Genomic DNA, 25,615 nt, shown 5'->3' with positions numbered 1-25,615 from the left:
GGAACCACTGGACTGAGCTACATATGGTATAATTTTAGTGTTTAATACAGCTCATTGTATTTTAATTTACTAAAATCAATGAATAGTCTTATACCTATTTAAGTAGAATCTCCATTCCCCAACCATGCGAGAAAACAGAATCGGTACTCTACCTGGTAATCCAGCATCCGGAAGCTTGGAAAAAACTGACAAATTCGGGATTCAAAAAAATAGGGGAAAATCCAGAAAATGGGTAGTTCTTTGTGACTGTCATCTAATGGATCACAAGAAGGGAAAAATAATAGTAAATTAAAGAAAAAATAGAAGGTTACAATAGAAAAACTTCTGCTAGCATGAGAAATTGCAATGATTCAACACATTGAAATCTCATACAAAAACAGAAAATGTTTACCAGAGTGCCATTTCAAACCTGACTATTCCCAAAGGTCAGTGGAAATATTCCTTTATATTGAAATATAGCTATTAAGAGTATGTAAAAGTAACCCATATGTATATTTCTATTGTCTAGGTAAGGCAAAGATGTTACCTAAAAAGTTGAAAATAGAAAAGGAGTGTCACTTTTGAGGCACAAAGGCAGTCATGACGTAGTGGAAGGACCTCTGGACTAGAAGGCAGTAAGTAGGCCTTGGGTGTGAATTCCAGCTCTGCCACAACTCTTTATCTTAGTTTTCAGGGATGAATCAACCTTGACTGCATCACAGAAGATTCTTAAAAACAGTTTTACCAAAATTAGTGTTTGTGAGAGACAGGGAACACAGCTGTTACTTACAAAGCACCTAGTATAGGCTAGTACTTATTACAGCACTATTACAGCTAAAACTCCAACAGGCTGAAAAGTCATAATTCAGAGGCAAGCCTAATCATAGTGCTTACACTAAGCTATAATAAGTATTTTCTATTTACTGTCTCCTTACAATAATCCCTAGAATTAGATATTATCCCATTTTACAGATAGGGAAACTGAAGCCATAAGCTATGAAGTCCAACGCAGCTAATAAGTGGCAGAACAGGAATTCAAGCCCACAAAGCTCTTTATTGCTTCCCCAATGACACTGACTTTATCCACTCTAATTAGTGGACTTAAAAACAGCAAATAAGTGAAATACTTAACAATATCAGTCACATTTTATATTTCATTTGCATTCTGTCTCCCAAAGCACTATTAGTGGAGAAGCATGATCACAAAATTCCTGACACTCTTAACAAATTTATCAACTTGCGAGCTAGAAAATATTTCTAAAAAATGAATATACCAACTAATTAGATAATTTTATAAAATACTTTGAAGCCCTAAGTCACTTTAAACTGAATAATAACCCCCAGCCACTAGACCACCTCTAGGGCTGGGAATCTGTGTATTGATAACCACAATCAGTCTATGGGATGTCTAACCTCCAAACTCATATCCTGGCAAAGTGTAGAGCCCTGGACCTCAGGCTGAGTGCCTTCTTAGTGTTCTGGGCCAGGCTTCAGGAACAGGGAATGTATGGTCCACAGGGCAGAGGTATGTGTCAGCTTTGTTCAAAAATCTATTCCCAGTACCTAAACAGTGCCTGGCACACAGTGGCTACTAAGTAAATATTTACTGAATGAATGACAGCAGTTCACTGCTGTTCTGCATAATGTCCCATTATCCCCATCAAAAACATAGTATTTTTCCTATAAGCCATTAAAAAAAATCCACATGATTAGAATAATACAAAGTATATCATGATAATGAAGTTTGCTGCAACATCAAATAAACCTGTTTTTAAAAAGAGAACTCAAGACATGTATATTCTATCAGTGCTCTGATTCACTGAGCTCAGCTAATATTTGACAGGAAGTAGATACACAGATACATGTTTACTTTGCAGTAATAAATTAGACACCTTGGCTTTGAACTTCTTTCCACATAGCAATTAACTTCCTGAATGTAATAGCCAAAGGTTCAACCAAGCCACCAAACGGAGGATCCGTCACCATAATGATTCCTTCGCCTTTATCTTCCTGTAAAAATGCTCTGCAGACTTCAAGGGCAGTCTGGAACAAATAAAAATTCATTTCTAAATTAGGACTAGAGAGAGGCACTTCATCCTACTTGGAGGAGAATGCATTAGACTCAGTCTCACTCTTAATACTGGAAACTTCACGGAGTCATCTTGCCACCGCAGCATCCCTCAGTGACATTCTGGAGCCTCTCTTTGCCCCCAAAAGATTTTATCTTTGGGTTCCTTGATAAGCAGGTTTTTAAAATTGCAAATTCAAACACCAGCACTATCAGAAGACTACACATTTCAAATGGTTAAATTAAAAGGCTAAATTTAGTGTCCTAAAAGAAACTCATTACTCATGAAAACCATCTAAAATGTTAAATTCAATTCAACAAGCCGGGATGGTGCTAAGCACTAGGGACACAAAGACGGAGAAGACATTGTTTTCCTATCTGGCTTGTCCAATGCCATGAGTTCGTTTAATAACAGCTACAAATTACCAGTTAAATATGCACATGTTTTTGAGTATCAGGCAGACATATTTGAACATGCACTGCAAGTAAATAAAAAAGGAAAGTTCACAAATGACAAAGCACATCTGGTCCATGAAACCATGCTATTAACACATTTTCCCAAAGGTTAATTTAAGCTTTTTTAGTAATTGCAAAGTAAACATTAACAGGGATATTTAACGGTTTTTGCTATGGGTGAAGTTATTAAGAGATACCATATAACAGTATCTCCAGTCAACTGACTTGCAAGTAGCTTTCAAGAACAGTCCCCTTGGTATCCCTGAGGGATTGGTTCCAGGACACCCGCATATACCAAAATCTGCAGGTGCTGGAGTCCCTGATATAAAATATTGTAGTATTGTACTTAACCTATGCACATCCTCCTATATAGTTTTAATCATCTCTAGATTACTTATATAACCTAATACAATGTAAATGACATATAAACAGTTCTTAGACTCTATGGTTTAGGGAATAATGACAAGAAAAAAGTATACATGCTCAGTACAGTCACCACCACCCTCTTTTTTTTTCCTAAATATTTTTGATCTGCAGTTTGTTGAATCCACAGATGCAGAACCCACAAATGGGGAGAGCTGACTGTACTCATCTACAAAAATAAGTCAACACAGTATACAAAATGGCATGAGATTTAAAAATTTAATGGCATTTTAAACTTTAATAAGCCTATATGTACTTTATAATAAAATATATTTTGTTCTACTGCTAAATCAATTTAGAAGACCCCACTGATAAGAGGAAAACCTTTTTCCCTAGGAGAGTCTTCATTAATTTCCTACTGGAACTCCTATAGCAGAGGATGACTTGTCAAGAAGGTTAATCATTTTTCAAGTGCTGTCTGGCACTTCCTTAACCTGCTTACAAGAACAAGGACTGAAAGCACAGATGATGATATTGAAATCTTCAAACTCCTTAGAGTTAAAAGTAGAAAAGAGAAATTACACAAGTAAATGATGTCTAGCTCCTAACCTAACTTTAAAAATATTTTTAAAGGATTTTTTTTCCAGGTAAGAATCAATGGCATCATAGCCCAACACGAGTTGCTGATTATCTTAATGTTGATCTTCTACAGGAAATAGATACTTGCTTACACCACCAATGTTCACAGTAATTTGACTCTTTATCTCAGTTATCATTTAAAAAGTGCCCGGTACTTTAATTAGCCATCCTCTCTACATACTTTAACTGACTTTGCCATTAAGGCCGATGACATTTTTTAAATACTATATGATTTGTGATGAGAAATCCTATGTGGGGAACTCCCACTTTTGAATCTAGTGGACTGTAAAATGCTGAGGTGTACTAGCAGAGTCTTCTATTCTCCTAAGCACCCTGGACAGCCTCACAGGCACTGAGCGGACACTTAAATACTTAGTGATTGATTAGTGGATGGTAAATCTCTAGTGAAAAACTTGACTCCGGGAGTAGGTAGAAAAAAGGCAGATAGTAAAATCATTAAAACAATGGGTTTCTGCAGATCAATCTCTATAGCTGCAGTGCTATTTAGAGGCTGCTGCTGAAATATAGAGTAAGAAAAGCCTGAGCTGGACGACTCTTTTCTTCAGGGAAGATAAAGTGGAGCTCAATCTTGGCAGCTTCTTCCAACCATTATTGTAGAAACTTATAAGGTAATGCTGTACACTTCCTATAAGCTACAAAGAGTTTCGAAGAAAAACCCTAATTACCTGTTACCCTTTAAAAAAATAAAAAATTGCTAGCCAACCTTTAGGTATTTAATTTTATCCTTATTTTGTATTTATGGTTCAAAATAAAAAGCAAAACCATAGTATGGTATTAAAACAGACAAACAACAAGAAAATCCTAACTCACTAGTGTAGCATCAAGCAGTGATTCAAACTCGATTACTTCCTCATTTACTACGACACAGCCCTGACCTCACCTGACATCAAGGTCCTGTGGTTTCAAGTAGGCTGGATACCGCCACATCAATATCCTACCAGCCCCACAGACTCAACCTTTCCAAACTTCACTTCCCTCTGTTTAGATGAAAAAATACAAATCCAGGCCATTCCACCAAGTCAGCTTGGACTTCTCCCTCAGTACAGTCTTCTCACTGCCTCTGTGAATGCCTAGACAACCCAGTTCTTTCTTCTCCTTTTCTCACTGCCACTGTCCCAGCTGAGAAGTCCCTCATCATCCACTGGCAAGTGACTTTCAATTCCCACCTGCCTTCACATTCACCTCAACAGTTCTCAATTCTTAGTGATTACCAACCATATAAACGCTTTGGGAAACAGCTGAAATACATCTAATTATAACTGCTGTTTATTTCAATACCTTGCTTTAATGGCTTCACAGCTGAAAAATATTAATATATATCCCAATGCTAAATTGATTCAAATGGAAGGAGTGCTATACTTACTAAATCAGGGGACTCATTTTTCAATCCCAACCAACAATTTAACATTTGTTTTCATTTCCTGAATGCTGACTTTTATAAAGTCTTGCTTGGTTTTCATCCTCCTATCATGAGTTAATATCTCAAAGCACAATACATAGTAAGCATGGTTCACAATTTTTACAAAATTGATATATATGCATATATTTATGGGTATGCTTCAAAGTGTCTTGATAATTTCACAATATTTTTGGCCAGCGTCCTGGCAAGTGTGATTACTTGGTTGGTTACAGATTTTATTTTATAATAGGCCTGACACAGAGCTCAAACTAAATGTATCAGCTCTACTATGCTGTTTATTCTGTGACATTATTAGCCTCATATTGAAAGAAGCTTTTTTTAAGCTGCTGTCCTTTTTTATTTTTAAAGATCTTTTAGTTTTTAGAGCAGTTTGAGGTTCGCAGATCCGTACACTCCCAGCCCTGACACATGCATTTAATTACAGTGTGGTAAGTCTACAAAGGAGAACGTGACCCTCTGGGGAGTGGGGGTCGGGGAAGGCTGGAAGAAGTGATTTGGAACAAAGTTCTAAAACATGAGTGGAAGTTATCAAGGCAAAAGACAGCAGAAACCAGCAGGAACAGCACGGGCCTTCCCTGTGGTGCAAAGGCGTCTGACCAGTTCCAGATGAAAGCCCTGTTCCCTGAGCACAGACAGCAAAGGGGAAACAGGGAGAGGGGAGGCTAGAGTGGAAATCGGGGTCAGATCACACAGAGCCCCATGGGCCTTCTAAGAATATGGGCCTTCATCCAAAAAGTAGTGAGAAGTCTTAACAAGGGAATAATAAAATCACCTCTAGGTGCTCAATAAACAGTGAAAGAACAAAAATAAATACCAGTAAATAGTAGAACAGTCACAATTTGACGTTGAGGGAATTTAGCAAAAGAACAAGGGAGGCACTCTGAAATCTGTTATTCCACAATAAGAGAACAATGAGATAATGGTCACAACTCTTACCTTTCCATCAAAGAAATGATGGTTAAACATATTATAATGGCAAAAGCTATCTTCCATATAAAACTGTGAATACCTGTAAAATAATTACAGAGTTATTTGCCCAGTCACAGCAATAGAGTAAACAAATATAAGCTAAATTTTAAAACTAAAAATCACACCTTTATTTTAAAAATTTCATCATTCTTTAGTTTTTTGAAATAAAGAATAATTTCCAAAAATTTCAGGTAATTTTTAACAGTGAATAAATAACAAACATAAATGATTTTCCCATGTTTAACCAGTAGTAAAACTACAGAATACGCATATATAAAACACACATGTTCCTATGTACCAGGAGGTTATACATAAACAATGAGGTTACTGACAGATGATTATGCAATTTAAGCTTGCAATGGGTTGGCAATTAAGATACATCTCTCATGGTTAATAATTTTAAGGAGAATACTAAATCAACATTTCTGCTCAACAGCTGTTCATTTATTTTCTTCTGTAGGTGATTTTTTTTAAGTATTTAATACAGACCAGGCACAGTGGCTCACACCTGTAATTCCAGCACTTTGGGAGGCTGAGGCAGGCAGACTGCTTGAGCTAATGAATTTGAAACCAGCCTGGGCAACATGGCAAAAGCCCATCTCTACAAAAAATACAAAAATCAGCCAGGCATGGTGATGCATGCCTGCGGTCCCAGCTACTAGGGAGGCTGAGGTGGGAGGATGGCTTGAGCCCAGGAGGCGGAGGCTGCAGCGAGCCAAGATCACACCACTGTACTTCAGCCTGGGCGCTACAGCCAGACCATGTCTCAAAAAAAAAAAAAAAAAAGATAATACAAATTACAAATTTTTTTTTGTCTAATGCAGGCTAGCTTAATAAAATATGCTTTTCAATATAATAGGAAAAGCATATGGATTTCATATTTACTAAATTAGTGTGAGGAAAGAGGAATATTTATTTACTGATAGAATTATTTTGTTTTGCTAACACAGTATTTTAAAAAGCCACTGGCAGTGAATGAGAGTACCACCTTTGGGTATTAACATTTTATAAATTCCCGCTAATTTACTAGGAAAAACTCATTATCACATTATGACTTAAATCTGCATTTGATTACTTACACGGCGGAACTTTCTATATTTCTTAACTGTATTTGTACTGTCTGTCCATATGTTTTCCCCATTTATGTATCTAGGTCTTAATGTCTGTGTTGCTGATTTCTCAGTTTTCCATACAATATAGAAACCTCTTTGTTATCTCAATAGGATTTTGAACTTCAACTATTTTATTACACATAATTTACATAAGAATCACATCGTCCTTCTTGGGAATTTGTAACCTGGTGAAAAAACTGAAAAAAATCTGAGACACATCCTTACTTACTACGACTTCTTGAACCGAATCATGATACTGGCAACTTCTTTGCTTGTGTTTCTACTCAGTTATCCATTACTGTCTGTAACTGATCGGTCGCCCATGGTGAGTATTTAATGTAAGGGCAGCACTGGTTTATCCTCTTCCCATTAACTGTGGCTAACAGCACAGGCTCCATAGTCGGATGGTCTGGTTTCAAACTGTGTGTCTCTCGCTTACTGACTGGGTATCCTTAGTAAGTTATTTAACCTTTCTGAGCCTCAGTGTCTTCATCCATAAAATGGTAAAAGTAATAATTTCTACCACATAGGACTGGATAACAATGAGATAATGTATGTAAAGTACTTAATACAATGCCAGCTACATAGCATGTACTAAAATGTTAAGTACTGTTACTGTTATTTTAATAATTATCAGCTGTAAATATTTATGCCTTAATGCCCCTAATATTAAGAAATTATGTTTATGTTCACCAAAAATAATCCAAGCCTCTTTCTTCTTGTTCTGTGGAGATGGACAAAGAGCTGCCAACCATTCTCGGTGTAATATCCTTTAATGTCATTTAAGACACTGTTAGCACATTTCCTAAAATATAAATTTGCGCTGAAGAAATAAAAGGTTTAGATAACTGGAAAATATTTAAACTATATACCGTAACCTAATGAACATTCCAAAAATTGACTGTAGGCAATGTCAAATGACCATTAAACAAATATGTCTTCCTATTTAACTAAATCTCACATAACTGCCTTTAAAAAAGAGTGTATTAGTACTAGTACAGCCATGTGTAAACATGGTATCATTTGAGGGTTTTCTTCTCTCTTGCACTGCTTTATGAGTATGACCAAAGGAAAATACAATCCCTTTTTAACTTAATCCATATTATTTTCATTCCTTCACAAAGATACAATAGTCAGTTTTAAAAATTAAAAAAAGAAAATTTGATTTACATGAAATTCAGCACAGCACACCTGTCCAAAACATTCTGGGCAGCAGTGTGCAGAGGCAGAGAGAAAGAAAAGCGAAGATTTCAGTTCTAAGTTTCCATCAAATACATAATTTGAGAGCATAATTATTCATATTTTAAATTATGAAAAATCACTCAACTTCGCCCTCTTAAAATGAAATTGGCCACAAAGAATTATTCTCTCCATTGAATAACGCAAACAAAACCAATCAGAAATGCATGCACTTGAAAAATGCTCAAAAGGACATTCATTTGGCCATTCATTCTCTTTAAATGAGAGTCAGTTACCAAGTGTGAAACATGCTCTACACACAGGAAATGTAATCAAGAGCTGAATAAAATTAGTTCATGAAATGAACCTAAGAAATTCATTTTTTGACATAACTTTATTTGGATAATAGTTTGCCAAATAGAGTTTCACATCTTTCATGCTAAAATTAGAGCATATAGAAATCCATCTTAGCAAATGTGAACTTCGTATCTTCTACCCCCTAAAAAACATATTTATAGCACATCTATAGAGAACACTGGAGTTTCAGGCAGTTCTCCAACCTTGGATAAACCTGTTGTAAGGCACCAAGAAACCAAAGTCAAAGTGCCAAAAAACTACTCATTGTCACTCTATACTACGCAGAATTTTTTTTCTGATTTAACTGTGGTCTTTATGAGAAATCCAACCACACACTCCGCCATGCTGAAAATACAGGTAACAGCCTCAGAGAATTCCAGCAACTTATGTGTTTCAATAAACCAGCTCTCTCTTTAGTGTTGACTTTCTATAGAACTGACTCAGTAACAGACTACGTTATCAAAAAAACTGAGCTGTGATATCCCCAATAGAACACCATCAGTTTTTGTTTGCAAGGCACATGCAAAAGTTTAGAAGTATGAAAAAAAAGTATCAATATATTCCATACATTATAAAATAACTTTATCCACATCCCCTAACCCCTACTGTGACCAGGACATTACAACTACAGGTGCAAGAAAAGGAAAACTAAAAGGCATGGCATTAAAGGTGAAATAGTTAAGGGGCCATATAAATCTTTCAAATTAAATCAGGCAAGATGAGTTCTGGAGATCAGTTGCAAACAACGTGAATTTACTTAACACTACTAAGTTGTATATCTAAAGATGGCTACTATGGTAAATGTTATGTTTTATGTATAGTTAACCTTTGAACAACACAGAGGTTAGGGGCACAGCAGAAAATCCAAATATAACTTTTACCTTCTGTGTCAGTCCATTTTGCATTGCTATAAAAGAATACCTGAGATTGGGTAATTTGCAAAGAAAAGAGGTTTATTTGGTTCACGGTTCTATAGGCTGTACAAGCGCAGCACCAGCATCTGCTGGGCTTCTGGTGAGGCCTTAGAAGTTTTCACTCACGGTGGAAGGGAAAGGAGACCTGGCATGTCACATGGCAAGAGAAGGCGCAAGAAAGAAAGGAGGAGGTGCCAAGCTCTTTAAACAACCAGATCTTGTGTGAACTAATAGAATGAGAACTCACTTATTACCACAAAGACAGCATCAAGCCATTCATGGGGAATCAACCCCATGATTCAAACACCTCCCACTAGGCCCACCTCCAACACCGGAGATCACACTTCAACATGAGATACCTACTCCAAACCATATCAACTCCCCGAAAGCTTAACTACTAATAGCCTATGATGACTGGATGCCTTACAGATAACAGTCAATTAACACATATTTTGTATATGTTTTATATACTGTATTTTTACTATAAAGTTAGCTAGAGAAAAGAAAATGTTATCAGGAGAGTCATTTGGAAGGTCGAGGTGGGAGGATTGCTTGAGGTCAGGAGTTTAAGACCAACCTGGCCAACCAGCAAGACCCGTTTCTATTAAAAAAACATCATAAGGAAGAGACAATATTATTTAATATTCATTAAGTGGAAGTGTGTCACCATAAAGGTCTTCATCTTCATAATGAGTAGGCTTAGGAGGAGGAAGAAGAAGAGCGGTGGCAGAGGCAGAAGAAAATCCATTTGTAAGTGAACCTGAGCAGTCCAAAACCATGTTATTCAAGGGTTAATTGTATTTTTGAACAATTTTAAAAAGTAAATCAGAGTACTAGCAATAAACACCACAAAATAAAATTCAGAAAACCATTTAAATTATAATAGCACCAAAAATAATAAAACATCTAGAGATAAATGTAATAAAAGAAGCAAAAAACTTATATGCTGAAAACTACAAAATATCATTTAAAGAAATTGAAGACCTAAAGAAATGGAAGGACATCTCATGTTCATGGACTGGACAACTTAATATTAAGATGGCAATATTCCCCAAATTAATCTACAAATTCAATATAATCCCTGTAAAAATCCCAGCTGGGTTTTTTTTTTTTTTTTTTTTTTGTGGAAATTGACAAGCTGATCCTAATATTCATATGGAAATGCAAGACACCCAGAACAGCCAAAACAATCTTGAAAAAGAACAAAATAGGAAGACTCATACTTCTCATTTTCAAAATTTACTATACAGCAACAGTAATCATGACTGTGTGAGAGTGGCATAAGGATGGGGATAGATCAATGGAATAGAATTTAAAGTCCATAAATAAACCTATATATTTGTGGTCCTTTTGTTTTCATTGTGGTACCAAGCTAATTCAATGGGAAAAGAAGTCTTTTCAAAAAACGGTGCTAAAGCAACTAGTCATCCACATGCAAGCAGTTAGACCACTACCTCATACAATAAAAAAAAAATTAGCAGGCCAGGCGCAGTGGCTCACGCCTGTAATTCCAGCACTATGGGAGGCCGAGGTGGGTGGATCACGAGGTCAGGAGATCGAGAACATCCTGGCTAACACAGTAAAACCTCGTCTCTACTAAAAATACAAAAAATTAGCCAGGCGTCGTGGTAGCCCTTGTAGTCCCAGCTACTCGGGAGGCTGAGGCAGGAGAATGGTGTGAAGCTGGGAGGCAGAGGTTGCAGTGAGTCAAGATGTGCCACTGCACTCCAGCCTGGGTGCCTGGGTGCCTGGGTGACAGAGCCAGACTCTGTCTCAAAAAAAAAAAAGAAAGCTCGAAACAGACTAAGTGGTGTAAAAGCAAAAATTATAAAACTCTTTGATGAAAACATGGGTATAGATACTTATTGGATTAGGCAAGACTTTCTTAGATATGACACCTAACACACAAGCAACTGAAGAAAAAAGAAAAACTGGACTTCATCACAAGTGAAAAGACAATCCACAAGATGAGAGAAAATATTAGCAAATCATATATCTGATAAGGGTCTAGTATCCAGAATATATTAAGAACTCTCACAATTTAACAAAAATACAAACAACCAATTAAATAGTGGGCAAAGGATTGATATTTCTCCAATAAGATAAACAAATGGCCTATAAGCACATGAAAAGATGTTCAACATTATTAGCCACCAGTGGAATCCAAAACAAAACCTCAAAGAGATACCACACTTCAAAAAGACGGATGATAATAAGCATTGGCAAGGACATGGAGAAATTAGAAACCTCATATATTCCTGGTGAGAATAAAATATGATGCACCTACTTTGGAAAATAGTTTGGCTGTTCCCCAAGAAGGTAAACATAGTTACCACATGACCTAGCAATTCCACTTCTAGGTATAAGGGCTGAACTGTTTCACGCGCAAAATCCTTATGTTGAAGCCCTAATCACTAGTACTTCAAAATGTGGCTATTTGGAGACAGTCTTTAAAGAGGTAATTAAGTTAAAATGAGGCCATTAGTGTGAGCCTTAATCCAATCTGAGTGGTGTCCTTAAGAGGAAATTTGGACATAGTAAGAAACACCAGGGATACTCACACAAAGAGGCCTTATGAGGAGACAGTGGCCATCTGCATGCCAAAGAGAGAGGCCTCAGGAGAAACCAAATCTGCTGAAACCTTGATCTTGGACTTCCAGCCTCCAGAACTGTGAGAGAATAAATTTCTGTTGTTTAAGCCACATAGTCTGTGGTATTTTGTTATGGCAGCCCTAACAAACGAATACCCAAGAGATCTGAAAACCTATGTTCACGTGGAATTTGTACACAAATGTTCATCGCAGTATTATTCATAATAGCCAAAAAGTAGAAGCAACTCAAGTGTCCGTCAACAGATGAAAAGATAAAAACAAAATTTGGTATATCCATATAGTACAATATTATTCAGTCATAAAAAGGAATGAAGTACTGATACATGCTACCACATGGGTGAACCCTGAAAGCTTTACGCTAAGTGAAAGAAGTCTGACACAAAAGGCCACACAGTACATTACTCCACTTATATAAAAAATATCTAGAATAGGCAAAGCATATCCATACAGATAGAAAGTAGATTCATGGTTGTCAAAGGCTGGGGCATGGCAAATGGGGAAGGACTGCCCACAGGGAGAGTGCTTCTTTTGAAGGTGATGAAAATGTTGTGGAATTAGATAGTGGTGATGGTTACACAACCATGTGAATATACTGAAAACTACTGTTTTATGTATGTAAAATATATCTCAATTTTAAAAAAAGAAACGGGCTGGGCATGATGACTCACACCCTGTAATCCCAGCACTTTGGGAGCCTGAGGCAGGCAAACTGCATTAGCCCAGGAGTTTAAGACTATCTTGGGCAACAGGGTGAAACCCCATCTCTACAAGAAATATAAAAATTAACTGGGTGTGGTGGCACATGCCTGTGGTCCCAGCTACTTGGGAGAGACTGAGGTAGGAGGATCGCTTGAACCCAGGAGGTCAAGGCTGCAGTGAGCTGAGATCACGCCATTGCATTCCAGCTTGGGTGACAGAGCAAGAAGTTGTCTCAAAAAAAAAAAAAGAAAGAAAAGAAAAGAAATATACCTAAAATATCACCAGCAGGAAAAGTTTTCAAGGTTATGTATCTACTTTTTAAAGTGTTTGTATGCATAAAAAAGGTTTAAAAAGCCAAAACCCATAATGTTTTGGATGGCAGAATTAAAGATCATTTTTCCTTTTTTAAAACCAAAGTAAACCAAGGGATTCTTGCAATTTTAACAAGTTATTTGAGAAGACACAGTATGAGATCTACTCTGTATAAATCAGTCCACTAAAACTAGCTTGAAAAAGCTTGTCTTTAATAACTTAGAATCATTATATAGCTTTTTGGTTTTTTGTTTTTTTTTTTGAGACGGAGTCTCGCTCTGTCGCCCAGGCTGGAGTGCGGTGGCCGGATCTCAGCTCACGGCAAGCTCCACCTCCCAGGTTTACGCCATTCTCCTGCCTCAGCCTCCCGAGTAGCTGGGACTACAGGCGCCCGCCACCTCGCCCGGCTAGTTTTTTGTATTTTTTAGTAGAGACGAGGTTTCACCGGGTTAGCCAGGATGGTCTCGATCTCCTGACCTCGTGATCCGCCCGTCCCGGCCTCCCAAAGTGCTGGGATTACAGGCTTGAGCCACCGCGCCCGGCCCATTATATAACTTTTAATGTAAATTCAAAACCGTACTATTAGAAAGATCACACTGTACCATTTTCACTGAAGTAAAAGTGCCAAAGGTAGGAATATGAGTGCTGCTGACAACTGTATACGTTGTCTTGACTAGTTTAGTTATGGACATCTGGTTTTTTGTCTCTCCAGCACCTACATCCCTACTCTTTAAGTTGAACACCTTTTTCCTGTGGAGAACCGACTCCATGTGATTGGTCAGAGGCTGGCTGGAGTACCCCATCTGCCAGGCCACAGTGATGGCTCTGGAATCAGCAAGTGACCCCAGCCAGGCTAATCCGAACACTCTCTGGAGTTTGGCTGCTGGAGCTCTCAGGAAGAACTGCCTCTTTCCACTGGGCAGTTAAGCCGAAGACCAGATAAGCTTAAAGCTTCCCACCACCATCCCTGGCAGTAGGAGGGAAGCTGTCTGCAGAACAAAATCAATACACAGAGAAAGACAGAATGAGAGGTGGAGAGAGAAAGAGGGAGCCCTAGCAACACTGTGTGAGGCTCACTATCTCAACTAGACTACAGCCTGCTATATCCCAGACCTCAGGAATGTGAACCAATAAATTCTCTTTTACGTGATTGTATTTCCAGGTCTCCAAGGAAAAAATTCCTGAGTGCCTTATTCTAAAAATACAAATAACCTAGAAACCAGTTTTGATTCATCTGAAAATCTCTGTAGAACAAGGCAGGATGATACAGGGAGAAAGGGAGAGATGGAAGGATGACAAGAAAGAAACTGACTATATGAGAAAGGCATATATACAAGTTCAAAAGCAAAGTTATTTCCAAAGGATAGCTTAGTTTTTGAAGCCAGACTGCCTTGGCTTGAATTCTAGCTTGGGCACTTATAAACTGTGATTTTGATCAAGCTATTTAACCTCTTCATGCCTCAGTTTTCTCATCTGGAAAAATGAGGATGATGATAGCATCTATCTTACAGGGCTAAATGTGAGGAATGAGTCAGGGCAAGGCCTGAAATATAACAGGCACTCAAAAAACACCGGCTATACCAGGCACAGTGGTTCACACCTATAATTCCAGCAATTTGGGAGGCCGAGGGAGGTAGATCACTAGAGGTCAGGAGTTCAAGATCAGCCTGGCCAACATGGTAAGATCCCCTCTCTACTAAAAATACAAAAATTAGCCACGCATGGCAGTACACACCTGTAATCCCAGCTACTGGGGAGGCTGAGGCAGGAGAATCACTTGAGCCCAGGAGGCGGAGCTTGCAGTGAGCTGAGATCACACCACTGCACTCCAGCCTGGGCAACAGAGCCAGACTCCGTCTCAAACAAACAAACAAAAATACCCGTTATTAATAATACATTATAAGAACCCAAAAGTTAAACTTCTACCTTTAAAATCATGCATTTAGAATAATTTAATACTTTAGGAAAGAAATACAGGATTTAAAAAAAGAAGTTGCTATCTCCATGCATACTCATACAATGGAATATCATACAGCCAGCCATAAGAGGCATGAAGTGCCGCTACATGCATGGGTGAGCTTGAAAACATGATGCTAAGTGAAAGAAGCCAACCACAAAGGTCACAGATTTTATGATTCTATTTATATAAAATATGCAGAACAGGTAAATCCAGAAAAGAGAGACAGAAAGTGCTTGTGAGGGGAAGTGAACTCTAGGTTTCTTTTCAGTGTGATAGAAATGTTCTAGAAGTACCCAGTGGGGATGGTTGCACAACACAGTGATTACAACAAAAACCACTGAAATATGTACTTTTAAATGGTGACTATTAAATGAATTATACCCAATTAAAAATAAATTGAGTTTATCTTTAAGAAGTCTATATCATCATTTGTCAAGGATCACTCATGTTAAGCAGATGTTAGTAAAGTGTGCTAGTCCTGTTAACAAGGGATGAGTGGTTACCAGGCCAGACCTATTCATAAGGAATGAGACAGTATAGGTAATTTCTGAGTAATGTGCTTGCGTATGTTAGATAACTTAGAGTTGACTCAGAAATCTAAAGGAAAATAAATTATTAAAGTTACACTTCATTTTATTTTATTTTATTGAGACAGGGGTCTCTGTTGCATAGGCTGGAACGCAGTGGCATAATCTCAGCTCACTGCAACCTCTACCTCCTGGGCTCAAGCAATCATCCCACCTCAGCCTCCGGAGTAGCTGGAACTATAGGCACGTACCACCACGCCCGGCTAATTTTTGTATTTTTAGCAGCAATGGGTTTTCACCATGTTGCCCAGGCTGGTTTTAAACTCCTGGACTCAAGTGATCCACCTGCCTCAGCCTCTCAAAGTGCTGGGATTACAGGCATAGGCCACTGCACCCAGCCAGGCTACACTTTTATTATTATTATCTTTTTTGAGACTGAGTCTTGCTCTGTCACCCAGGCTGGAGGGCAGTTACATGAACTCAGCTCACTGCAACCTCCACCTCCCGGGTTCAAGCGATTCTTCTGCCTCACCCTCCCAAGTAGCTGGGATTACAGGCGTGAGCCACCACGCCCAGCTAATTTTTTTTATTTTTAGTTGGCATAGGGTTTCACCATGTTGGCTAGGCTGGTCTTGTACTCCTAACCTCAAGTGATCTGCCAGCCTTGGCCTCCCAAAGTGTTGGGATTACAGGCATAAGCCACCGCACCTACCCAAACTACACTTTTTAAAGTGACATTTTACACTTTAAAAATCTGTTTGGTGCTCAGTGGCTCATGTCTACAATCCCAACACTTTGGGAGGCCAACGCAGGAGGACTGCTTGAGGCCAGGAGTTCCAGACCCCAAATCTGCAAACCTTTCTTTTTTTTAAATTACCTGGGTGTGGTAGTGCTGGCCTGCAGTCCTAGCTACTAGGGAGACTGAGGCTAGAGGATCGCTTGAGCCCAGGAGTTTGAGGGTACAGTGGGCTATGACCATGCCACTGTACTCCAGCCTAGGTGACAGAGCGAGACCTTGTCTAAGAAAGAAAAAAAAAAAATCTGTCTGCTTTGTTTTTAGGAAGCAGAGCTAAATAAAAGGAAACACAAAGCCTGATTCCTTCAAGAACACATTAAAAATACTAAGAACATTGTGTCTTATAAATTCAGCATGAACTCCTGGTATTAAACAATTACAGAAACTGAGAATCTAGAGAATTATAGACACAGTGGACGATGTATTTACCATCCATGTTATAAGTTAAAGGTTTGTATCTTCCAAATTACCACCAGAGGGGAGATTCAAGACCTGTTCCTCCCTTTGTGTCAACTCAGAAATCATCAGATGCCTTTAATGCCAACCCTCTCACAAAGTCTATCTGATGGCTAATCCTCTGCTTTGGCACCTGTCTATCCCCTACTTAGCACTCCCTTCACTCCAGGCTATGTTCAGTAAAAGACAACATGTACAACATCCACTAAAATATACTAAAAGAAATATCTGAGTTCCCACACTTCAAAGATCTAATGAAACAAAATCCTGGAAGTCTGATTAAGTATGAAGCAGTTTAGAATTATCTTCGAACATAACACATGAGAAGAAACCTCACTCAATAGGGATTCATCTCTAGATTATAAGCCAAAGACAAACTAGACACATTCATAGAGAAAATCTAGGAAGCACGCCAGCAAAATGAGAAATCAACTGCCTCCCTGTTTGAAATACAGATTACATGTTGAATTTATTTGACTAAAAAGTTTCCTCATAACAAATTACTACTTCCAAATGTAAAGAGTTGTAACAGAGTATAAACAATTAAAAACAGAAAAGCATTAAAAAGAAACAGGAGACAATGAAAGGAAATACTGTATTTTGTAAACCTACCGAAAATCAATATCCAATAAAAGGCTTTTAATGTTAGACTTCTTGTCACCTGATGCTGTCAACCTGATCAGCTCATGCAACCTAAAGCAATTAGTGAAAGCAAATGTAATAAGAAATTACAAATGTCATAGATAATAAGCAAACAAACAACAAAACCATCAATGTTCTTCTGGTATTTATGATATTTCAATGAAACGCTGAAGAGAATTTCGCAGGTATAATCAAGGTTTCAATTTTGCAAACATTCTTTTAAGAGCAGAACTTATCTGAAACAGAGAGGTCTAAATTATAAACAATTTAGGAATTAAATCAGAAAGAATCTTCTCCCATGTATCAGAAAGAAATCTATGAAGAGTTTTCTCAAATGGAATACAGGTTGCAAACTCCTTAAAAGAGGGACCGTGCTTTACATTTTAAATACTCATGCTTCATGCTATACCTTGCATAGAGCAAATAACTACTTAATAAAATCTTCATACAGTTTCAATCGCAGTGAGAAGATAATTCTTTAAAAAATCATATGACATACCTTGGTGTTCCAACACACAGTACTCTTCTGAATCCAAGGGTAGAAAGTAAGTCTACCAAGAACTGACAGCTCCGATCAGCAAACAAATACTGGGCATTTGTCTTCTTGTTTTCCAGTGGATAAAGGAGTTGACTGGGCCTTCTTAACTGGGTGATGGACACGTCACCCAGAACCTGATGCTCACTATGTTGCCCCCAGTCATCTGGTAACAGCAACTGCTGACATCTTTGACAAAACTTTCTCTGAGTCAAGGGCAACTCAATAAACTTCAAGTACCTTCAAGAAAAAATAAAACACAAAGAAATACGTTTTAAATTTATTTTGTAAATACAACATGTTTTGCTATTTTTAGCATCCAAAAAGTATTCTTACTTCCTAAAGAGTACTGCATAAAGAAGAAAGGAAGAAATCTGTGGAATGTTGGCTAGAATTTATGTCTGGCTGCATACTTGCAAAGAGGAAAAGCATCAGCAATTTCATAAGAATTGAGACGCTCCAATTTAGTCACTGAATGAAGATCAATATCCGTTTAAAATGTGAACATAATATATTACTCAAACAACTTAGTAGTAATGACAACTACTATCAAGTTTAAATTTATTGACAAATCCATGTGTTCTAACTTTTATCTGTTAAACAGTCTGGCTCACTTGACAGTCATTTTAAAATGAGAAATTAAGATCATTCTTCAAGTTCTTATGACATACTTAGCAAGAAAAATCACCTCCTAAAAGAAAAGATGTTTCTCAAAGCTCCTCTGTTCTTAGCAGTACTGATGGAGTTATAAGCTCATCTCCAAAACAGCAAGACAATATTCAAAGCCTTAAAACAGACTACACTGAATATCCCATTTGATTTCTTCCAAGTCACCCTTATATCCTATTTCAAAGTCACCATTTCTTTTTTCTTTCGTTTTAAATTTTATTAGAGATTATTGAAGAGAGAAAATAATCATGGTCAGTATGTTTAAAAACTGCTGGTTTTGTATATGTGATGCCAGCTATGATATCAGAGTAAGAAAACAAAAGAAAAATAAATAATATGATTGAGGACCGTGGAGAGTCAGAAATGTCTAAAACTAAGCAGGTGAAAATAAATAGTGCACTAAACAATCCTTATAGTTTGGGAAGAGTCATATCATTTTTTTTCTTTCTTTTTGAGATGGGAGATGGAGTCACCCAGACTAGAGTGCAGTGGCACAATCTTGGCTCACTGCAGCCTCTACCTCTCAGGTTCAAGCAATTCTCCTGCCTGGGCCTCCCAAGTAGCTGGGACTACAGGCGCGCACCACCATATCCAGCTAATTTTTCTATTTTTAGTAGAGACAGAGTTTCACCATGTTGGCCAGGCTGGTCTCAAACTCCTGACCTCAGGTGATCCACCTGCCTCGGCCTCCCATAGTGCTGGGATTACAGGCATGAGCCATCATGCCTGGCCTAGTCATACAGTTTTGATGGAACTAAATTCAGGAACTGCAACGTAAAAACTGTGAACTTAACATGTAATCAAAGTGAGTTTTAAATTTTTTATATCTAAGCACAGTTTCACTTCAAAGCACCCAAGGCAGTGACAAATAGATATTCTGAATGGCTGCAGCAAGAAATAAACTATCGTGCCAGTAATTTAAATGTTTCTATTTCTACGATAACTGTTCTTTTGACAGCTTTATCTAAAACTAGAAAAAAAAAAGAGAGGGATATTAGAAGAAACTTCTAAGCAATTCAAAGTGAGAATGCCAGTAAAAGAAAGGGCCCTATGACATGAAATGCAAGGGAAAGCACTAATAAACACTTTGGCAACAGAGACACTGAATTTACTACTATTACCTTTCATCACTAAGTACTAACAATGTTGAACAGGCCAGGAACAGTGGCTCATGCCTGAAATCCCAGCGCTTTGGGAGCCTGAGGCAGGAGGATCACTTGGGACCAGGAGCTCAAGAGCAGTCTGGGCAACATAGTTGAGACTCCATCTCTACAAAAAATTTTAAAAATTAGCCAGGTGTGGTGGCACAGGCCTGTAGTCCCAGCTACTTAGGAGGCAGAGGCAGGAGGATCACTTGAGCCCAGGAGTTCAAGGCTGCAGTGAGCTATGATGACGCCACCACACTCTAGCCTAAGCAACAGAGTGAGGCTCTGTCTCTAAAAGAAAAAAACGTTGACAGCTTCCACAGACAGTTATGATGGAGTAAGAGAGACCAGATTTACCATTCTGGCCTTCAAAAGAAGTTTTAAAAAGACAAAATATATGGAAACAGCAGTTTTAAGATATCGGACAACTAGCAGCCCAAAACAGTGAACCCCGAGGGAAGGGAACAGAGGTGAGTGGTATGGCTGCCCAGCTTCCTGCCTGCGGAGAGCCGGCGGCACAGGGATGGGGAACCGACACACAGCCTGAGGAATTGATGAGACAGAGCTGAGCACTCCAGGAGACTAGGCGGCCAGAATTCACAGGAAGAGTACTGGGGGAATAACCAGGGAGGACAGGAGAGCAGAAAGCTGTACACCGAGAGAGAAAAAACGCTCCAAGACTAGCTGACGATTCCCCTCGAGTCTTCGGCTGAGTACTGAGCAGCACACGCATGTGCAGAAACTCCCCAAGGCGAGGGAAAGAACCACTGGCCAGAAGCAGGTGGAATCATCACTGGAAAACACACATAGGTCCAGAATGGTTTGTCTCCCAACAAGCCAACGTGGAAATGCCTCAGAATACCCAAGTACTCAAGTACTCAGAAGAGCACTGCCTCAGTAGGGAGGAAAAATTAGCCCTAGAACCACGAAAGGTTGCTCAGTCCTGCCTAAAAAGCTTAAAGACAAGCCTTCAAAAGCAGGGTCAGCAAACTCTCTGTAAAGGATCAGATAATAAATATTTTGAGCTTGGCAGGCCATAAAGTCTCAGTCACAACTACTCTGTAGTGATTAAACAAAAGCAAACACAGCCAAGGGAAAAGGCATGGCCAGAGTTGGCCACAGGTAGTAGTTTGCTAAATCCTGCTCAAGAACGTCAAACTACAACAAGTAACTGTCCCAGAACAAAATAAAAAATATATAAAGGAATTAAAAATATCCAGTATACAACATGGTAAACTCCACACTACTAGTATCCAATACAATATTACCAGATATGCAAAGAAACAGAAAAACATGACTCATGATCAGCAAAAAAAAAAAAAATTAGCCAGATGTGGTAGCTCACATCTGTAATCCCAGAACTTTGTGAGGCTGAGATCGGTGTCAGCTGAGGTCAGGAGTTTGAAACCAGCCTGGCCAACGTAGTGAAACCCTGTCTCTACTAAAAATACAAAAATTAGCCGGGCGTGGTGGAGCACACCTGTAATTCCAGCTACTTGGGAGGCCGAGGCAGGAAAATCACTTCAACACAGGGGGCGGAGGTTGCAGTGAGCTGAGATCACACCACTGCACTCCAGCCTCAGTGACAGAGTGAAACTTTGTCTCAAAAAAATAAAAAATTAAAAAATCAAAATCAAAAAGTCTAAACAAACCCAGAAATGACATAGGATGATATTTGTAGAGACATTAAAGCCACTCATTGTAACTATACTCCATGTGTTCAAGAAGGTCAGGAAAGCATGAGCCTGTTAAGCAAAGACATACAAAATATAAAAACATCCGGCCGGGTGCGGTGGCTCACGCCTGTAATCCCAGCACTTACGGGAGGCCAAGGTGGGTGGATCATGAGGTCAAGAGATCGAGACCATCCTGGCCAACATGGTGAAACCCTGTCTCTACTAAAAATACAAAAACTAGCTGGGCATGGTGGCACACGCCCCTGTAATCCCAGCTACTTGGGAGGCTAAAGCAGGAGAATCACTTGAACCCAGGAGGCAAGAGGTTGCAGTGAGCCGAGATCACACCACTACACTCCAGTCTGGTGACAGAGCGAGACTCTGTCTCAAAAAAAATAAAAAAGGAAACTATAAAAAGACCAAATCTACAAAGGTTTGTTAAAATTATTTATTTAAAAGAAAAAAAAAAAAAACCCCTACATGGGAATAACAGTAGTTCAGGGGCTAAAGAGAAAAGCTTTGTGACCTTGAAGGCACGGCCTCAGAAAGATATAAAATGAAAAACTGAGGGGCCTAAATATGTGGAAATGAAGCCCTCAAAATAAAGGGGAGGGTGGATTTTGAAAATATAATAAATGATAACTTTCAAAATTACATCAAAAGATCCACGAAGCTTGGAGAACCACAGTACAAGAAACATGAAGGAAAACTACAAGACACATCATAATAAAATTATTTATTTATTTTCATTTTTTTGAGACAGAGTCTCATTCTGTCACCCAGGCTGGAGTACAGTGGTGTGATCACAGCTCACTGCAACCTTGACCTCCCAGGCTCAAGCGGTCATCCCACTCGGCCTCCTCAGCAGCTGCAACTACAGGTGCTTGCCACCACACCTGGCTAATTTTTGTATTTTTTGTAGAGACAGGGTTTTGCCATGTTGTCCAGGCTGGTCTAAGCTCCTGGGCTCAAGTGACCCACTTGCTTTGGCCTCCAAAAGTCTTGGAATTATAGGCATGAACCACTGCACCTCGCCAGAATTATTTAAAATCAATGATAGGCCAGATGCAGTGGCTTACACCTGTAATCCTAACACTTTGGGAGGCCAAGGTGAGAGGATCGCTTGAGCCCAGGAGTTCGAGACCAGCATGGGAAATGTGGCAAGACCCTGTCTCTACAAAAAATACAAAAATTAGCCAGGTGTGATGGCAAGCGCCTGTAGTTGCAGCTGCTCAGGAGGTTGAGGTGGGGGGACTGCTTGAGCCTAGGAGGTCAAGGCTGCAGTGAGCCGTGATTGCGCCAAAGCACTCCAGCCTGGGTGACAGAGCAAGATCCTTTCTCTAAACAAACAAACAATGATAAAGAGAAACCAGAGGAAAAAAGATAGATTGTGGACTGAGCACGGTGGCTCAAGCCTGTAATCCCAACACTTTGGGAGGCTGAGGTGGGTGGATCACTTGAGGTCAGGAATTCGAGACCAGCCTGGCCAACATGGCGAAACCCCTTCTCTACGAAAAATACAAAAATTAGCTGGGCATAGTGGTGGGTGCCTATGATCCCAGCTACTCAGGAGGCCAAGGCAAGAGAATTGCTTGAACTCGGGAGGCAGGGGTGGCAGTGAGCCGAGATCGCACCACTGCACTCTAGCCTGGGAGACAGAGTGAGACTCCATCTTGGGGGAAGAAAAAAAGACAGATTATGTACAGAGGAACAGAGATAAAGATAAAAATGACATCAGGCTTCTCACTGAAAACAATACAAGCAAGATGACATTGGATCAATACCAATTCTATGCAAATTCTTTCAAAAAACTGGAGAACACTTCCCAATTCATTTCATGAGGCCACCATTATCCCAATACCAAAACCAGGGGAAAAAATACAAGAAAACTACAGACAAACATGCCTCATGAACACAAACTCAAAAATTATTAACAAAATGTTAGCAAATCAAAACCAGCAATATATAAAAAGGTTATTACATCATGACCAAATATAGTTTATCCTAGCAAAGCAAGGTTGTTTAAAAGTTTGAATTCAATCAATGTAATTCATATTAACAGGTTTTTTTGAAAAAAAGATAATTTCATTAGGTGCCCCCCCAAAAAAGCACTTGACAAAATCAAACACCCACTGATGATAAAGATCCTCAGGCTAGGTATGGTGGTTCATGCCTATAATCTCAGCACTCTGGGAAGCCTGAGTCAGGAGGACTGCTTGAGCCCAGGAGTTTGAGACCTGCCTGGGCAACACAGTAAGATCCTCATCTCTTCAAAAAGTAAAGAAATTAGCTGGGTGTGGTAGTACGCACTGATAGTCCCAGCTACTGGGGAGGCTGAGGTGGGAGGATCACTTGAACCCAGGAGGTAGAAGCTACAGTGAGCCATGATTGTCCCACTGCACTTCAATCTGGGTGACAGAGCGAGACAGATAAAAAGAAAGAAAAGAAAGAAAAAACAGACAGGAAGAGAAGGAGGGAAGGAGGGAAGGAGGGAGGGAGGGAGGGATAGAGGGAGGGAGGGACATTCTCAAAAAACTAGGAACAGAGGGGAACTTCTACAAGCTGATAGAGGGCATCTAAGAAAACCTATTACTAATACCATACAGCTGAAAGACTGAATGCATTTCCCCAAGATGGGGACAAAGCAAAGATGTCTGCTGTCAGCCTTCTACTCAACATTGACTAAGGGTTTCTAGCCAGTTTGATAAGACAAGATAAAAAAACAAAAGACATAAATTGGAAAGGAAACATTAAAACTTACTTATTCACAGACAACATGATCATACATGTATAAAATCCTAAGGAAATCTTCAAAAAGCCTGCTAGAACTAGTAAGTAAGCTTATCAAAACTTCTAAATAAAAGATCAATATATAAAATCAACTGTATTGTTAGAGACTAGCAATAGACAATTAGAAACTGAAATTTAAAAAAAATTTATAACTGTATTAAAATACACGAAATACTTCGTGATAAATCTGACAAAAATGTGTAACCGTAGTACACTGAAAATTACAAAACATCACCAAGAAAAATTAAAGATGACTTAGTAACTGAAGAGATACACCACAGTCACAGACTAGAAAACTCAATATTATTAAGATGTCAATGCTCCCCAAATGTATCTATAAAATCAACACACTCTCAATCAAAATCACAGCAGGATGTTTTGTAGAAACTAAAAACCTCATTCAAAAAATGAATATGAAAATAAAAAGGACCTAGAATAGCCTAAACAACTTTGAAAACAATGGACAAAGTGAGAAGACTTACACTACCCTATTTCAAGAAGACATTATAAAGTCACAGTAATCAAGACAATATGGTATTTATGTAAAGATATACCTATAGGTCGAGGGAAAAAAATAGTCCAGAAAAAAACCCACATATAAAGTCAACTGATTTTTGAGGAAGGTGCTGCAGTAAGCTGAATGATGCCCCCTCACTCCCCACATCCTACCAAAGACAATATGGAACCTGTGAATACATGTATAGGACCAAAGAGAATTTACAGATGTCATGAAGTCACAAATCTTAACATGTGGAGATTATCCTGGGTCATCTGGGTAGACTCAACATAATTACAAGGGTCCTTATAAGCAAAAGGCAGTGGAATGAGGGAGAAGATGACGTGGTGACAGAAGCAGAGACTGGAGTGTTGTGCTATGAAAACGGAGCAAGGGGCCACAGCCAAAAGATGTAGGTGGCCCCGGATGCTAGAAAAAGCAAGAAATGAATTCTCCCCTCAGAGTCTTCAAAAGGAACGAGCCCCGCCAACAGCTTCACTTTAACCTGCTTTAGTTGATTTTGGACATTGGGCCAGAACTGGAAAAATAAATCTATGTTGTTGTAAACCACTAAGCTTGTGATAAGTTTCCCAGCAGCAACAGGAAAACTAATGAAGGTGCAAAATCAATTCAGCGAGGAAAGGATAATACTATCAACAAATGGTGCTGGCAAAGTTTTTTGTTTTTTGTGTTTTTTTTCACTCTAATCCCACAGCAGATAAGGTGCTGGAAAAGTTTGAAAGCCATAGGCAAAGCAATGAACCTTGACTCTTACCTCACTTCATATAAAAGAAAAGAACCCCGAATAGATCATAGACCTAAC

General features: G+C 38.9%; 1 protein-coding gene across 4 annotated transcripts in view; it reads right to left on the bottom strand.

Annotated features, from left to right (window-relative positions):
- The window catches only part of ZCCHC4 (zinc finger CCHC-type containing 4), a 56,162-nt gene that overhangs the window by 18,296 nt on the left and 12,251 nt on the right, over positions 1–25,615 (bottom strand). The window contains exons 4-8 of one of the 4 annotated variants that reach the window (XM_001082520.5): positions 17,981–18,256; positions 17,452–17,532; positions 5,883–5,955; positions 1,872–2,022; positions 153–253 (exon numbers count right to left, since the gene is read on the bottom strand). In XM_001082520.5, coding sequence (XP_001082520.2) covers positions 153–253; positions 1,872–2,022; positions 5,883–5,955; positions 17,452–17,532; positions 17,981–18,256 — 682 coding nt within the window. The remainder of the gene's footprint in view (positions 1–152; positions 254–1,871; positions 2,023–5,882; positions 5,956–17,451; positions 17,533–17,980; positions 18,257–25,615) is intronic. The other 3 variants (XM_015138119.3, XM_015138120.3, XM_028848376.2) reach the window with 3 other exon arrangements.

Source organism: Macaca mulatta, chromosome 5 (assembly GCF_049350105.2).
Source record: "Macaca mulatta isolate MMU2019108-1 chromosome 5, T2T-MMU8v2.0, whole genome shotgun sequence".
NCBI lineage: Eukaryota > Metazoa > Chordata > Mammalia > Primates > Cercopithecidae > Macaca > Macaca mulatta.
This window is presented reverse-complemented; position numbering and strand designations above follow the sequence as displayed.